Source organism: Chenopodium quinoa, unplaced genomic scaffold (assembly GCF_001683475.1).
Source record: "Chenopodium quinoa cultivar QQ74 unplaced genomic scaffold, ASM168347v1, whole genome shotgun sequence".
NCBI lineage: Eukaryota > Viridiplantae > Streptophyta > Magnoliopsida > Caryophyllales > Amaranthaceae > Chenopodium > Chenopodium quinoa.
This window is the reverse complement of record NW_018744582.1, coordinates 2,037,649-2,054,394: the sequence shown is the minus strand read 5'-3', so window position 1 is coordinate 2,054,394 and position 16,746 is coordinate 2,037,649. Positions and strand designations below refer to the sequence as shown.

The 16,746-nt window shown below is 36.0% G+C and overlaps 1 protein-coding gene across 2 annotated transcripts; it reads left to right on the top strand.

Annotated features, from left to right (window-relative positions):
* The first annotated feature begins 614 nt into the window (after positions 1-614).
* LOC110699290 lies at positions 615-13,077 on the top strand. Of its 2 annotated transcripts, none has more exons than XM_021876793.1 (24): positions 615-1,263; positions 2,014-2,141; positions 2,566-2,650; positions 3,684-3,737; positions 3,873-3,964; positions 4,071-4,174; positions 5,559-5,634; positions 6,089-6,518; positions 7,110-7,445; positions 7,549-7,758; positions 7,892-7,990; positions 8,067-8,127; positions 8,619-8,746; positions 8,855-9,149; positions 9,237-9,460; positions 9,570-9,691; positions 10,277-10,394; positions 10,992-11,047; positions 11,183-11,270; positions 11,525-11,711; positions 11,796-11,864; positions 11,939-12,042; positions 12,126-12,200; positions 12,686-13,077. In XM_021876793.1, the coding sequence occupies exons 1-24, from the start codon at positions 1,222-1,224 to the stop codon at positions 12,791-12,793; spliced, it is 3,291 nt and encodes a 1,096-aa protein (XP_021732485.1). In that variant the 5' UTR covers positions 615-1,221; the 3' UTR covers positions 12,794-13,077. The 2 variants fall into 2 exon arrangements, with proteins under 2 accessions (XP_021732485.1, XP_021732484.1); XM_021876792.1 differs by having other exon boundaries at positions 11,522-11,711.
* The last annotated feature ends 3,669 nt before the right edge of the window (positions 13,078-16,746 follow it).

The following is a 16,746-nucleotide window of genomic DNA, read 5'->3' as shown; positions in this document are numbered from 1 at the left end:
GTGAGGGTTCAGCACCAGAATTAAAAGGTAGATCAAATTCGATTTCGGCGCCGCAACGAGGTTGTTCATCTTCATCTTCCTCGAAGTTTCTGCAATGGCTGGAGGTAAATTTTACACTTTAACGCTTCCGCAATCATGAATTACATGTTGTAATTCAAGTTAATGAGAATGTTATTGTTTATGCGTTAATTAACAATTGTAGCATCTTTGTTAGTATATTCTATAATCATACTTGTATCAATCTTAAATGTATAGCATGTCACCGTAAGAAATGAGAGATTAGGGATTGCTACCGTTGTATTTTCTAAGATGTTGGAAAGGCACACGAGCAAGATTTGTTAGTGACTTCTAACACTCAACCATAATTTGCTTTGAGGCTTGCCTCACTACCCAAAAAAGTCTTGTGAATGTGTTGATTGATGACCTTGACTCAATATTGTGAAAATGAGGTGAAAGAAGTGAAACCATAATAAATCTTACATTATGACATAATAATGCCATTTCTTAGTATCAAGGAATTTTATTTATTTACTCGTATTTTAATGATAAAGAGGGAAGAGATAAGAAAAATCCCTCAAAGTCTCATGAGGTTTAATCCTCAAATGAGTCTCGAGATTTAATCCCTAATTTCCAGGGATAGAGGTCGAAGGCGATGTCACTATTCTATCGCCTCAAACTCAAATAACGTGATTATGAGGGCATATGATTTTACTAGTATCGTAATATTTTTTTTTTTTTTGACAAGTACTAGTGTCGTAATTAATTAGTCTAAAATCAGAAAATTTAAAAATTCATACCACTGAAATATATTATAGAGTACTTTGTATGTATTTATTTTTGTAATTTAACATGTGTGCATGAATGTTCATGTGTTTTTTTATTTTTATTTTTTGGTGTTTATTGTTCATGTCTTTTTCACAGTAATTGAGATACGAAATATGTTATGAATTTATGATGGACCCAATCAATTTGATCACATTTTAACGGATTTACCTGTTACACTTCCTTCTCTTCTCCCTCAAAACACTTCGAATTCGATCTTTATATTAACCCCTTCAATTCATCTCCCTTCTTCTTGTAATTCAATTTTTTTTTTTTTTTCTTTATCAACACTCATTTGCAATTGATAATTTACATAATCACCAACCCAGAAAACCCAAATTCATTGTTTAAAATACAATTACAAAAAATAGCTCAGAAATTCTTGATCGTGAATTCGCAATGTTGGGTAAAATCTTCAATAAGCATTCATCTGATTCTCAGGTACTCCCCTCTTAATTTATCTTTCTACTTCTGTAATTTTTTATCTATTTTATTTCCTTTGATCATTGCTTAGGGTTTGATATTGTTCACCTTTTATCCCCAAATTAGTTGATTCTGGGATTTTATTCGAATGATGTCAAAACAACAATTTTTAGCTTTAATTACAAGATAATTAGATGGGCTTTTTATGCTGATTCATTTTTTAAGATTTGTGTTGAAATTTGTGTGTGTTAATTGATATTACTGTATCGAAGAATATAGAAAAAGGGGGAATTTTTTTTTAAAAAAATATGAGTGAGAAAATGGCCATTTTTTCTTATTGACATTCGACAGAATAAAGGAATTGGGAAAAATGTTATTTATGCTGTAATATCAGATATTGTAGGGTATAAGGGGTTGGCCTTTCTCCAGTAATTAGAGAGGTTTGTTTTGTTTTTGCATCGAATATCGTGTTTTTAATCTTTATATACAGCCAGATAGGCAGCAATCATGTAACAGTCAATAGATTTTGTATAGTGGAAGAACAAGTTGGGAAAGGACTTGAGTTATCGAAAATCATGTTTTAAACTTGCTGTATCTAGGTTTGCATTAGCAAGAAGTTTGTTTGGTAAGTGGTCATAAGTCTCATAACTCATGAATTGAGGGAAGGAAAGCTTGTATTCATTATCATGGTGACGAATAGTATTTGACTCTCTGAAATATCTGCATTCTTGTCTAATATTACTGATTCTTTTCATTTATCGGCGACAGAATGAATCAGCGAAAAGTAAGGCTCTGATTGACTTAAACCCACAAATTATTGCTCATTATGGAATCCCTCCTACAGCATCCCGTCTTGCTTATGATCCCATTCAGCAGCTTTTGGCAATTGGGACTCTGTGAGTTATATTTCTCATCTTTCTAGTTTCTACTGATCCATGTTACAAAGGTGTACCCTTGATCAATATATTAAAGGTTGAATCTGGTGTATTACTTATGATTACATGTAGATAAGATGTGTGTTTCAACTTTATTGAGATAAAAAAATAACTAGCTTAGTGTCTAGTTAATACTTTAATATCTCTCTGTATTTCAAATGTTTTCACAGCTAAATTTTACTATGTGATCTAAGCTTGAGAAAGAATCACATACCACTATACCAGTAGCTTGATGTAGCTTCTTATCTTAGTTGATTTATGTGTATAATTTAAACCTCTATAATATTGAAAAGGTTATCCGTTTTATTTTATCCAGGATCAAGACATTGATATACATTTAATGAATAGATACCAATGCTAATAAATATATCTGTGTTTCCAACAGAGATGGAAGAATTAAAGTTATCGGCAGCGACGATATAGAAGGCCTTTTGACATCTCCTAAGGAAATACCTTTTAAAAACTTAGAGGTAGCCTAAAATGGTGTGCATGTTATTTCTCCCTTTTTCCTATGTTTTCTGGCAATTTATGTCTTATTAATGGTCCCATTAATCCATTATTGCATGATATATCCTTAATTGCTTGTTTTTAGGCTCTCTTGATGTTCTTGGTTAACACATTTGTTTTCTTTTATCAATATGCTCAGACTTCTGGTATGATATGTGTACAAGTGATGTATACTGTGCCAGTTGTTTTTCTAACCTTGAGGGTGCTGCACCCGCATGGCCTCTAATCAGTGGTATACAAGATTGGAAAAGGAAGAAAAAATGTTCTATTGTGCTTTTGTTTTCTCTTATGATTTGCACTAGTTACCGTTTTTTATTTTTATTTATTTATTTTTTTTTTTTTTTTGGAACAACATCATTAGCAACTGTGCCATGAGGTAAACCCTGTGACAGAGGCTCATCTTTTGAGTTATCCAAAGCCAAATTTTCTGGGATTTTAATTTTTTCTTGGTAAAAGTGTTTGTTGGTTGTCTATGGCTCACAATTCACCTTTTGCTGGCCTTTTAGAACCAAAACCCTGTAAAGCTGTATACGGGTTACCCTTCCAGCCCTTCCTTACCTGCAGGGGTAATATGTTCACCTTTGTTTATTAAAACCCTCTTTTTATCTTTTAAGGTCTCTAATTTGAACCCTCTATTATTACAGGGGTAAGGCTGTAACTTATTTGTGTTTTGCAGGGGTAAGGCTGTGACTTGTTAGTGTTGATACACTTCTAGACCCATTTCGTATGAGAGGAATTGTGATGTGCCTACTTTAACTATTTCTGTTTGCATAGATGTTGACCTAATATAGAAAATATCTCTAGTATATTAAGTTGAATGATGCTATGTGTTTACTTTCTTGTCATATAAATTGCATGTCTGTTACTGAAGCAGGATATAATGTTTTACACAGCACCTTTACTTGATAAACTGAAATTCAGACTGTTTGGATATTGATTCTCATAACCTCCATCATTCTCGTTACTTATTCATTATATAATTTTTCTTGTTAACAGTTCCTTCAAAATCAAGGCTTTCTAATTGGCGTTTCAAATGACAATGATATTCAGGTACTGATTTTGCATCACAGGAAATCCAACTATTAATGTTTCACATGATTCTCTGGTGGTCTATCTCAATTTTAATACTCCCTCTGTATAAGCACTTAGATATATGCATGATTCAGATATTATTAATTTTGGCAGGTGTGGGATCTTGAAAACAGATGTATAGCCTCCGTGTTGCAATGGGAATCAAATATAACTTCGTTTTCTGTTATCGAAGAAACAAATTATATGTATTTACTCGCAAACCTAATAGTCCCTGTATTCTTTACGAGTAAATGTGTGGACTTTATAGAAGTCTTCTGATCTGAGCATGGTTGCTCAAATACTATAATACAGGTATCTAGGAGATGATTGTGGATTGATCTCAGTTCTACAGTATGATATTGAAGAAAGAGAGATTCTGCGGCAGCAATATAGCATCCCAGTTCAATCAGTTTCCGGTAGTGACATCACTCTATCATCTGTTTGGACCTCTTGTTTGCATTACAAATTCTTTTCTTTTTCCTCCTCTGTGATAATCCCTCTCAGTTTTTTTCATATATGATTTTGTTGACTCTATCCTGCATTTGGTATCAATTTAGTGGTGCATCAAGTCTCCTAAGCATGCATATAGATATACAGATAATGGTTGATTTAATGGGCTACCTTCTTTTACTTGCCATTTTTTGGTATTTCATGAGACAAACACTTGGAAAACAGTACTTTCAACAGTTAGGGATTTATCAGTTGCCGTTTGTGGCATTATGTTCATGTATGGCTCCGTAACCTGATAAGTTGTCCACTGAATTTTACTGTTTAAACATCCACTGGAGTGAGCAAGTGTCACTCCATGAGGGTAGGGGATTTAACACCTAAATTATCAGGACTGTAAACTGTTTTATTCATCACTAATTATTTTGAGAATTAATGCTAAGAGAAACCACAATAAATCTTCAAGTGGAAAGCTAGGATAGACTTAGAAATCGTGCTCTAGTTCTCTGAGGGGCTGTTTAAGCAATGCAAATAATAAGATGTAACAGAAAATGGTCCAGAATTTTTAATGTGGAGATCTTATGTGTTATGATATTGATGTTAGTCCATTGACTTTTCCGGTGTGCACACGCCTCTTTGTTGATGCACTAGGTTGGTGCTTTATCAATCTTTCCACTTGGCTATTTATAGCAGATTCAGTTCCAGTAACCCACCAGGATAGCTTGATTTGGCTGCTAATTAAGGAGTATGCTATTAGATGGACAAACTACTGTTTTGATTGTCTTGCATAGCTGTGACAATCTATATTTTGTTAGTTTTTTTCCATAGGTTTTGATTTATAAAGTTATTGCCCCTGTGCTTTCCACAATCTACTGTACTTCAAAGTTCGCATTCTTATGTATGCCTCAATTGCCTTTCTCAAAATATGACTTTACCACTTTGCTGACATATATTGAGTACCTGAAACATATCACATGCAGCCCAGCGGCTCTTAGCTTTCATATGCCATTTTCTTTTAAGAATGTTAAAAATTTGAAAGCAGAGAAAGATGCTTTAGTCGAGTGCTGTCTTATCCCATGTGGCTGTTAGGGTGAAGCTCAGTTTTATATTGGGTGATTGGTTGTTGACTTGTTGTTGTTGCTATTGTTTATGCTCAGTTATTTACTTATATCCTGTTATCGTTTTAATATATGCTCTCCTTCTAGAACTGTTGCTCGGTCTCTTTCAATTAGTACTTGTGTAATAAATATTTATTCGAATTATTCTAGTCATTAGTGTCGCTAGGAGCATCCGTGGTTTTTCTATCTGAAACATTGCCCTTTTAACAAGTTACCACTAATGTTAATCATGCAGAGGCTGCTGGGATTCCACTGCGTAATGATCATTCTGTTGTTGGAATTCTTCCTCAGCCCTGTTTTGGGGGAAATAGGTAAGATGAGAACCTGGACTTCTGTTTTCTGAACGCACAACTTTGCAATCCAGAAGCAGTAGATACTTTTAAACGAGTTATTTCCTTGTTCACCTTAACACATAGTTGATTGTTATATCTTCTTTTGTCCCTCCTTATCCTGGTTTTTCCCCTCTTTTGGGAGGGGGAGGGGGAGGGGAGGGGTTTTAAATCAAATGTATTTTTAGTAGACTGGATGAGCTTTAAGAAGGATGGAAAGAGAGAGAAAAGAACAAAATGATTAGCTTAGAATAAATTCATTTCTAAAAATTCAAAGTAGAAAGCCCGATCAGTTATGGAATTGATGGAATATTCACTGTCTATCAGTATATCATAATTACTCTAGCATTGATGTGCCTTCCTTAGTTCCTTGCCTTGCTAAGTTGTTTGCTCTATTAGATGTTACCATTTTTAAAATTGTAAGTTTTTCTTGCAGATTGCTGTTTGCATATGATAATGGAGTTATCGTTTTGTGGGATATCTCTGAAGATCAACTGGTTTTTGCTAGAGGATGGAATAGCCACCAGGCAAATGACGAGCATGTTGTTAATTTAGCAGATATTGGTGACGAACAAGTGGATAAAGAGATCATCTCTCTTTGTTGGGCGTCTTCAGACGGATCAATACTGGCTGTTGGCTACGTAGATGGAGACATATTGCTGTGGGATTTGTCTAGTGTTGCAACAAGAAAAGACCACAAAGCTGGAAAGCCAGTGTACAATGTGGTCAAGCTTCAATTGTCATCAAGCGAGAGAAGATTTCCTGTGATTACTTTACATTGGTCAGTGAGAGGTGTACCAAATGATGATGGTGGCCAACTCTTTGTATATGGTGGTGATGAAATTGGATCTGCTGAAGTTCTGACGGTATATCTCTAACTTAATCTGGATAGCATTAGTTGTGATGGCATTTGTCATTTATCTTCACATTTTGCCCCTGGATTATAAATGTAGACTTGAAAATTCTAGTTTTGTCCACTACCCCACAATCTACATTACATACTAGTCCATATGTTTATTCGCTGTAAAGCTGTCCTGAGTCCGGATGCATATACTCTTGATATAGGATGTTGCCTTTGGTTGATTAATTTTTGATAGTTTCATGTCTTAGTACATCTTTGCTCATGCTTAGGGCAAGGACCTAGAAGATTTGATTTCTTGGGTTGTAATGTTAAGATTGTGGTTTTGTGGACATTTGACCTGCCATAGTTTGATAAATATCCAGTGATGGGAGTCTTTTTAAGGTACAGGGTCAATGTTTAGTTTTGGTTTTCTGTGGAATTTTTTTGAACATTTGTTGGATTCTGCTGTGATGCATGCTCCCCTTTCTTCTTTAGATGGTTTGAGAACTCAATTTTTTGTGTATGATCTGGATTATTTGTGCATGTATAGAATTTCGATTCCAGTATCATTGCTTGATCTTGACAATGATATTAATCTACCTTGTGATTTCTCCAGATCCTGAGTCTTGAGTGGTCTCCTAAAAAAGATGCTTTGAAGAATGTCGTTCGGGCAAATGTCACCCTTCAAGGTTCTTTTGCAGATATGATTTTGATTCAAAATTATGGTGTGGTGGAACATACAGGGACCACATCATTCTTTTTACTGACTAGCCCGGGACAGCTGCAATATTATGACAGTCATTGCTTGTTGGAATTACTTTCTGATCAAGATAAAACTTGTACAACTCCTTTCAATTACAGAAGTGTTGTGCCAACGTCTGAACCATACTTGACTGTTGGAAGGTTCATTTCAGTACTTGGAAATATCAAGTGTTCAGCAGCTTTATCTGAGGTGCGAAAAATTCCCACATAAGTGGACTTGGATCTCATCTGTTCTTGCAGTTTTTTTCTTCCTATGAATCCCTATTGATGAATAATGCCATCTATTTCGTTAGATGGCTTCAGATCCGGCACTGCAAGAAACATATCTACCAAGTGATAAGAATTCAAAGTGGCCATTAAACGGAGGAGTTCCTTGCCATCTGTCACTTCACGGAGAGAGAAAAGTTGAAAGACTCTACATAGCTGGATACCAGGATGGATCTGTTAGAATATGGGATGCAACTTATCCAATACTGTCTCCTATTTTTATTTTTGATCTGGAGGTTTGTCTATTGTCTGAAAGCATTGACATGATATTACTGATAGATGTATCTCGCTATATTATTAATGACATCTATTATGATGAAGTGTTGGATTCATGCTAAATTGCTAACCAATATCAGGTGGTGGTTGTAGGTCAGAGGTATTACTAATGCTGGTGTAAAAGGATCAGTTTCTGCTTTGGACTTCTCTTCTGAAACTCTAAATATAGCGACTGGCGATGACTGTGGCACGGTGAAAATTTAACTCTTCTGTTTGTATATATTTCTACAGGTCTATATGTAACTCTATTCAATTGCTTGCAAAACAGGTTTATCTTCATCATCTTATTAGAGATTGCAATAAGACCAGACACATTACCAAAACTGAAGGTGTGGCCTGAAGCGATTACTTACTCCATTATTTTGTTACCTGACTTGCTATGTCTTTGTTTTTAAAAAATCATTTATCTGTTTGCTTCAGATGTATACAACCCATTCTGATCCATCATCTTTTGATAGATAAAATCCAATTGAGAAGAAATTTGGCTGTGAATGGATGGAGGAATATGAGTCACATTCATTTTTTGGAGATAATAATAGTAAAGTCTTATTCCCTAAAAAGAATTTTACTCAGAGTGATAAAGCAAAAAAGTTGTTAATTACCTAAAGAGTTTTAATCTAGATTCTGGAAATTCTGTTGTCATGGTTCAATATTTCCCTTGATCCATCTTGCACAATTATGCCAATTGAAGTCTTCCAATTTTGGGATTCTTATTTTTGCAAATGTTTGTCAAAGCTTGTTTCTTACCCCCCCCCCCCCCCCCCCCCAAAAAAATCTGTATATATTACTGACTCTGCTGTGTATTGTTGGAACTTCAAAGTACACGATTTCGAACAGGATAAAGAATCTCATGTCTCAGCCGTGTTTACTTTATGTACTTCTCCTGTATGCAACTTCAGATACACAAACCTTGGATCCAGGCTTGCAGTTGGATACAAGAGTGGGAAGGTGACTGCATTTTCATAATAAACTGCATTGAAGAATTCCTGTCATACATATAGTTGATACTAGACAAGCTGCATTTTTTAAGATTTTGCTGATTGTGCTTCCTTTCAGGTTGCAATGCTGAATATAAGCTCACCGTCAGTATTGTTTCTCATAGACACTCCTTCGAGCCCAAATTCCCATGTTGTCTCATTTTCACCGGCAATATCTTTAGGAAATCATGGCTTGACAACCAGCTTGGATCATTCCAAAGCTCATGGGATAAGTGACCCTGCTAAAGAGCTTATATGTGCCTTGACAAATGATTTTCATATTGCTGTTCTAGATAGCTCTGATGGAAATGTGGTTGGATCTGCATCTAAAAACCTCAATACAGAGTCAACTGCAATTTCCATGTACATTTTAGGCAAGTATTACTCCAGATTTTGGCACTTAAGTTTTTCTTTAAATATAGTGGCTTATGTAAATACTTATTGCAATATCGTTTTTGTAGAGGGTATCAATTGCATCACTGGAGTCTCTGGTGGAGAACATCTGCATTTCTTATCTCAAGAGGACCAGGAAAAAACTGATCCTGCACAAGTTGGTGGTCATAGTGATGGGGATCTTGATAAAGTTGACCAATCAACAGACAGTGTGCAGACCTCAACGGACTTGCAGATATTAGTTTGTTGCAAGAATGCATTACTGTTATACTCGTTAAAGTCTGTGATTCAGGTTCTTCCCTTAGACATTATTTATCAATCTTTCAAATCTTCAGTCATCCCTTCCCTTTCTCATGACTGCAATTTTTTTGTTTTTTTTTTTTTTTTTTTTTTTTGAACAGGGCCATGTTGACTCAATCCATGAGGTTCATCTTCAGAAAACTAGCTGCTGGACAACCACTTTCAAGAAAGACAATGAGTACAGGCTGCTTGTATTTTATCAGACCGGCACTATTGAAATAAGGTGGCTTTTGCTTTAAACCCAGTTCTTCTCACTAATTTTCTAGAGCAAGAGATTATGGTGTTCTTCTATGGGCATAATTGCTACCTCTATGCCAGAAATAGATTTCATAAAATTCCCTGTCAAGAAACTTGGGCATTGACAATGCTTACTTATACGGGTTCCTGATAACCATGTCAACCATTGAAAAACAAAAATCAATAAATAACGGTAAATGTTGATGTTATCCTGGATATCTTTTCTTAGGGTTTTAGAAGACTTTTAGAGACAGATAAAATTTGCTTGATCCTCCAACCTTCATAATTTTGACAATTGAAAGTACTTTATATAGAATATTGAGTGACTTTTACTATAAAATAAATGGGAAGGACTCATAATTTTAGATGTCTGGGTGTACACCCAACCTTATGGAGCACCCGACAGGCCGACACTACTAAACGAGCACATATTTGACCCGAGTTCACTCTTTATGCATTTTAGCTTCTGATTGTAGAATCTGAATTATTTATAACTCTATACTGATAAGAAGATGAAGGTGATATATTGATTATATTCTAGTGGTTAAAAACTTAAAATTCTTAATTACAGGTCTTTGCCAAATCTTGAAATTTTGGAAGAACTGCCTCTACTGTCCATTCTACGATGGAATTTCAAGACCAACATGGATAAAACTATAAGTTGCACAGAAAGGGGCCAGATTACTATGGTTTGTTTCTTTCTTTCTTTTACTGTTTATTCATATCTATCTATTTTGCTTTTAATTTTTTATATTGTATTTTACTTTCACTTAAAAATATCAGCGGGTGGAAAACCAGAGGTAAGATTCAGCCCACAGCTTGATGCATCCTCTTTGTAGAAGGATTTTTATTTTTTTTAGAAGGATTCTCTTTGTAGATTTTGGCAAAGGGAGAAAGATTTGCATGGATAAATTCTAAGAATGACACTTATCAGACTATCACTATCTTTTTATGGAGGCAAATATCCTGAATTTTGAAAGTCCGCCACGACAATTTTGTTCGGGTGGTAATGGAGTGGAACCTTGAAATTATTGGTACTTGGTAGTGATGGTTTAGGTTCCACCATATGTTCACCAAGTTCTTACCTAGCTACCTCAACCAGGTGTTTACACCGTTCAATTCATAACAAACCTTTACCTGAAATAACAGCAAATCTATTTTTGGCAAGTTGGGAACTAAATTAATTTTGTGCCTCCAGTCTGCATTTATCTTGAACATCATCTGTTTGTCTCTTCAATTTGTAGATGTGACTATTAACTGTTATCCTTTTTTCTCATTTTGTACAGGTAAACGGATGTGAATTCGTCATTCTTTCTCTTTTGGCTTGCGACAATGATTTCAGGTCTTTACAGTGCACCTTGCCCCTTCATCCATATACCACCCCCTCTCCACAATCCTGAGAATTGGTGTGCAATTGAAATTAGGCAAACTCCTTACATTTTTTTTCTCATTTCCTGTTCGTTACTTCTAATGATAGGATCCCACAATCTTTACCATGTCTGTATGACGAGGCCTTGACAGCAGCTTTAGATCTGAACTTCTCTCCAAACCAGAAGAAAAATAAGGTAATTTGAGTTATTTTTTTATGGAACATGCTTCTCTCAGTTGCTCTTAACTTTGAATCATCGAACAAAAAGAAACTATTAAACTAATTTTTGGCCTCGCTAACCAATGCTACACATGATTTCATGTATTGAACTTTGTAAATGATCTCTCATTGATTTTATTAAATCGTAAAGTCTCCATTGTGTATTGAAAATGGTAGTTTCTATTTGCATCTATGGTTCATGATTTCTTGCATATTAACTTGCATCAGCAGGAAACATCTTCCGGAATTTTTGGTGGATTAATGAAGGGCTTAAGAGAGAGTAAAGAAGCTCAGAATAAAGATCCTGTGGAGGGCTCAAAATCTCTCCTCTCAGTAATAGATAATGTATTTTCAAGTTCTAAAACAGATGCTTCTGCAGCAGCAAAAGATGCTAGAAAAGTTGTAGAGCTTAACATTGGTCAGTTTAGCTTTCTCTGTGTCATTGCTCCTTCGATTCTCCCGTTCCTCTCTTTCTGAGTTTGTTCTCTTTCTGTTGACCCAGATGATATAGAAATTGATGAACCTCTACATGTCTCACCTATAGCTCACAAAAGCGGAAGTGAAAATAAAGGTGTGCCAAAAATCATACAAGTTTTTAGCAGGTAGGTTTTTCAGATGCTTAGCTTGTGGCTTAAAAACTTGCAGATAAGAGCACGGAAAAGCAGAAGCTATTTGAAGGTGGAACCTCTGAAACAAAACCAAGACAGAGAACAATCGAAGAAATCAAGGCCAAGTACAGAAAGCCTGAGGTAAAAACTGAAGTGGATTTCTGATGATTGTTTATGATGATGCTCCATACAACAAAATTCCTGACATAAGTCTTTCTTTACAGAATGCAACCTCGGCTACAGCTTCTGCTGCATCAGAAGCTAAAAACAAGCTTCTAGAAAGGCAAGAAAAGCTTGAGGTATGGTAATCTAATACTGTGCAAAATTTTGGTATGAAAGTGCCAAACTGAAAATACATGAGCAAAAGACGGTTTAAGTTGATGTTTCTTTACCTATTATATTACATTCTTTGGGCTCTAAATCAAAGAAAATACTGAATGTAGCCCTAATGGTTATGTTCCTGTGTATAATTAAGACGGTGAAGGCAGAAATACCTAACTTTAAATAACACCAAGCAACCTGTGATTTTTCATAAATAATGTATATAATAGAATTACTGTTTAAAGAAATAGCATAACCAGTTCAAAAGTTAAGTCTTTCACCGAACTTTGAAATTGACCTTTAGCCACTCTTTAGGTACATTATCAAATTTGTTTTTTTCATGCAGTGGCTCTCTCAAATAGCTTTAGGCCTTTAGATGCATTCAAATTCATTATGTCTTGGTATCTGCTGTTACTTCTTTGAAATCCATTTGCCCTAATATGCTACCCGTGCAATATTTCAGAGGATCGGCCTGAACAGCGAAGAGCTAAGAAATAATGCAGAAAACTTTTCCTCCATGGCCAAAGAGTTGGCAAAGAAGATGGAAAGTCGTAAGTGGTGGCAATTATAAAGCAAGAACAATCAATGACTATTTTCTGACCTACAATACTGCCACCTTCAATAAGTTGATCTTATTAAACGACTACAACCACATGGTTAATTCCTGAGGTTCGACTCTCACAAATACATTCATCCGATTGGCCAGTGATCATGTTATTATTCATCTTGATAACTAACCATGTATTGAAGCTGTATGTTGCATCAAGATCCGAGTACATTGCTCAACTAATACTACCATATTTGTATATACGGTAAATTTCACAAGTAAGTGGTTTCGCTAATTCGCTCTGAAAATAGGGTTGACCGGTCACTGTAATACTGCAACCTTTCTGGATTTCTACCTTATCATGTATCTAATTTATGTATCCAAATTGTATGTTGTATCCAATTTTTACTTGAAACGGACGTAACCAGACTGTTGGAACTCCGCCCTCTAGCTAATCGGTTCATCCCACTCCGAATAGCCCTCAGTGAGGATTCGAATGTGTGACCTCAAAGCCACAAGCTTAAGCTCGGTAAGTTGGTAATAGTACTCTGTATGTCGTAACTGGACAAGTGTACATCATGCGATACCTTACTGGTTTACGAAGAAATCTGGTTAATGGGTGTAGTGTTACCATTTACAAGTACAATCTTCCTCCTTAATTGGCGGACTTTGCATGTTATATTATAGGCATCTTGTTTTGGTACTTGGTCATTGACATTACTGTATTCAATGCAAATCTGTAAGCTATGCAGTTATGAAATGCGCAGTGATGCACACTATTCAGTTTGGTGCTGTTTCCATAATAACTTAAACCAAACCGTAATTATACGTTTTTTTTTTTTGCCTCACTCAGCAAATGACGTGAACCTTTTAAATCAATTTTTTTTTTTTTTGTACCCTCAAATGATCATATATGGGTTCTAGTCTTGGGGTGAAATCAAATTGGTGCTCTAGCATCTTCTATATCGATCGATCTAATGAACTAATATAGAATTTCCTTCAGTCTTTAATTGATCAAAAGGGAACAAAATGTTTAATCCGTTTCACCTTTCTTCCATTCCCATATGTACCTTTTTGATGCAAAACGTGCATAAACAAAACAAAAAAAATAAGGACGAGACAATGGACACAACACAAATAACATACATGCAAAGTGACAAATTTGGGTAAAAACTTATACTTCCTCCGTTCTTTTTTTATTGCACCATGAGAGATTTTACACTTCCCAATGCATTACTTTAACTATTAATATCTTCAATTTTACTTTTGTAAAAATTATAAAAATTTGATATTTGAAAAGTAAATTTCGAGACGAATCTAACTAGATCCCACATGACTATATTTTTCCTAATGGATAAATCACAAATGATGGTCAAAGAAATTAAGTGAATAGTGTAAAAGTCCTTATGGTGCAATAAAAGAAAAACAGAGGAAGTATCTAAAATGATGCTGACCAGCACGTGCATGCACAACACGCATGCACGAGGGGGACACATCGCATACATGCGTCCCCTCAACATACATGCGTATAATGTACATGTTTATAAAATGTAACCAGATTAACAACTCTTATAATTATTTTAGTTATATTATGCCTAAATCCTTCCTTTCTTATGGCTTGAAAGAGTTTGCAATTAACTACAACTATTTCAAGCATCTTAATTCTTGGAAACTACCTACTTCACTTGTGAATACCGAGTCTATTTCTTATTATTAATGTTACAAGAAGAAAAAACTAAGTAACGCAACAAAATTCATCACATAATTTATTTCGTGTCAACCAAATTAAATATCATACCAAAACCTAGGTTTTTGTTATGCAATTAGAATATATAACTTCCGTGTCATACTACATCTCTGAATCTTATACAAACTTTTTCAAATTCCACACAAATCTATTGACTGCATACATTTAATATTCGCATATGGATGCTACAACGACTAGATTGAGTTTCGCGTTTTTAATATTTTACAACATTTTTTTGGATTTTTGTATCACCAAACTTAATTTTTGAAATTTTTAAATATTTGACTTGAACATGGACGGCGAATACATGTGAAATGTGACAACGAGTAGCAAGTTCTAGTTTAACTATTTTTGTTGTAAATTAGAACATTTTACAATAGATTATATAATAAAAGAAGATAGAAGATTATTATAATAAATAATATAGCATGTAATTATTGGTTGTGTTGTGTGTGAATTATACAAGAAAACTTAATTATTCATAGTCGTTGTTTTATGCATGGAGTATCAAATGTCAATACTCATTAATAGTAATTTTTTTATTTTTTTTTTTTTAATCATGTCAATTATCCCTCCGAAAAATCTCATAAGCATATCTGGAAGACTGGAATATGTGTGTTTTTTCTTTAAGTTAAAGCCTATAACACAACAATGCTATATACTTCTCTAACATAAGTCAAATTGAAACTTGAAGTTTTGTTCATCATAAAAAATGAATATAACTTGGATATTATCATATAAAATAAAATTATTTTGAATAATTAAAAAAATTATAGTGTTTTTATATGTTTCCAAAAACTATCTCTTTTTGTTTTTGTTTGGGTCCAATTTAGTCCAATTGGGCCTAGGCATTAAATGATCCAATTAAAAGCCCAAGGTCAAGGTTCAACTCTTCAATTGTGCTAAAGTCAAAGGTCAGCCCTCAAAGCAAGTCAATTGGGCTAAGGCCCAACTTCTCCATGTATGAAGAGGTATAAAAGCCATCAATATTCATATATTCACATCCATTCAGATAGTCACATATATTCTCATATATTCTCATAGATTCTCATATATTCTGATATATTCAAGCAAAGCCTCAAGCAACAAATTCTCTTGCATAGTGTTCTCTTTCTACACATTGTACTGAGTTTAGCATCGGAGGGCCTTCCTCGGCAACACCCCCGAGGCTAGTTTACGTGTGTTTACTGTGCAGGAACCTTCGGCCCAACATTACTTGGACCGAATCTAGTCTTCTCCGTTTCAGCGGACCTTCGGCAAGGTCCCATTGTTTTCACCCCAAACAATTTGGCGCCGTCTGTGGGGAAGACTTTCAAAAATCTTTAAGCCAAATTTCTAACCAAGATCATCTTGCAATTATCTTAGTAGCAATGGCTAAGAACCGCAAGAGCAAAGGCCTCCGTCAAGGAGCGGGCGAAAAGCCTAAAACCCCTACACCATCACCCTCGCCGGACCGGAACTCTCCCAAGGGTGCCAGCTCGGGGGGAGGATCATACAAGGAGGATTCCCTTTCTCCCGTAATTCATGACTCTCATTATAGGCCGAGTCACTCTCGGTCTAGCAGGGGTGAGTCCGATCATAGGACACATTCAGTGCCTCAAAGCCAACCATCGACTATGCGCCCTCATTCCCATACTCGGCCGAGGACCCCTTTGACGGAGCCGAGCTCGGAAGAGGTGGCAAGAGCGCTGGCAGTACTCATGGAGGCGATGAGGGCACAAAATATGCCACCACCTCGTGATCGAACTCCTCCGCATACCCGGCATCAGCGGAGGAAGTTAGACCATGATGGTGGGAAGCTTCCTTCCTTCCGGGAACTGGAAGAGTGGGAAGAGGATACCTGGAAGAATGAAAAAGAGAGGAAAAAGAACCCTCAATTTTTAAAAGGATCCTCATCCTCACGACCAGAAACGCATAAGAGCAGCAGCTCAGCTTCTCGGCCAGAATCTACTCACCGAGAACCTGAGACGGTTCGCCGAAGCGTCCTCGACCGACTCGGCGGCAAGGAACCGAGTGTGCGCAGTCGCCTCTCGTTCCCTGCAGCCGAGGCCCAGACTTCCCAGCCAGGGACGAAAACCACTCCTACCTCTCTAAGAGGGCGGAGCGCGGTCCCTTCGGACAGGAACAAGGGCAAGGCCGTTATGCTACCCGCCAGTTCACCATTCGAGCAATGGATACTGGAAGAGCGCGTACCCACGGTTAAAATACCGTCGCACATCACATATGACGG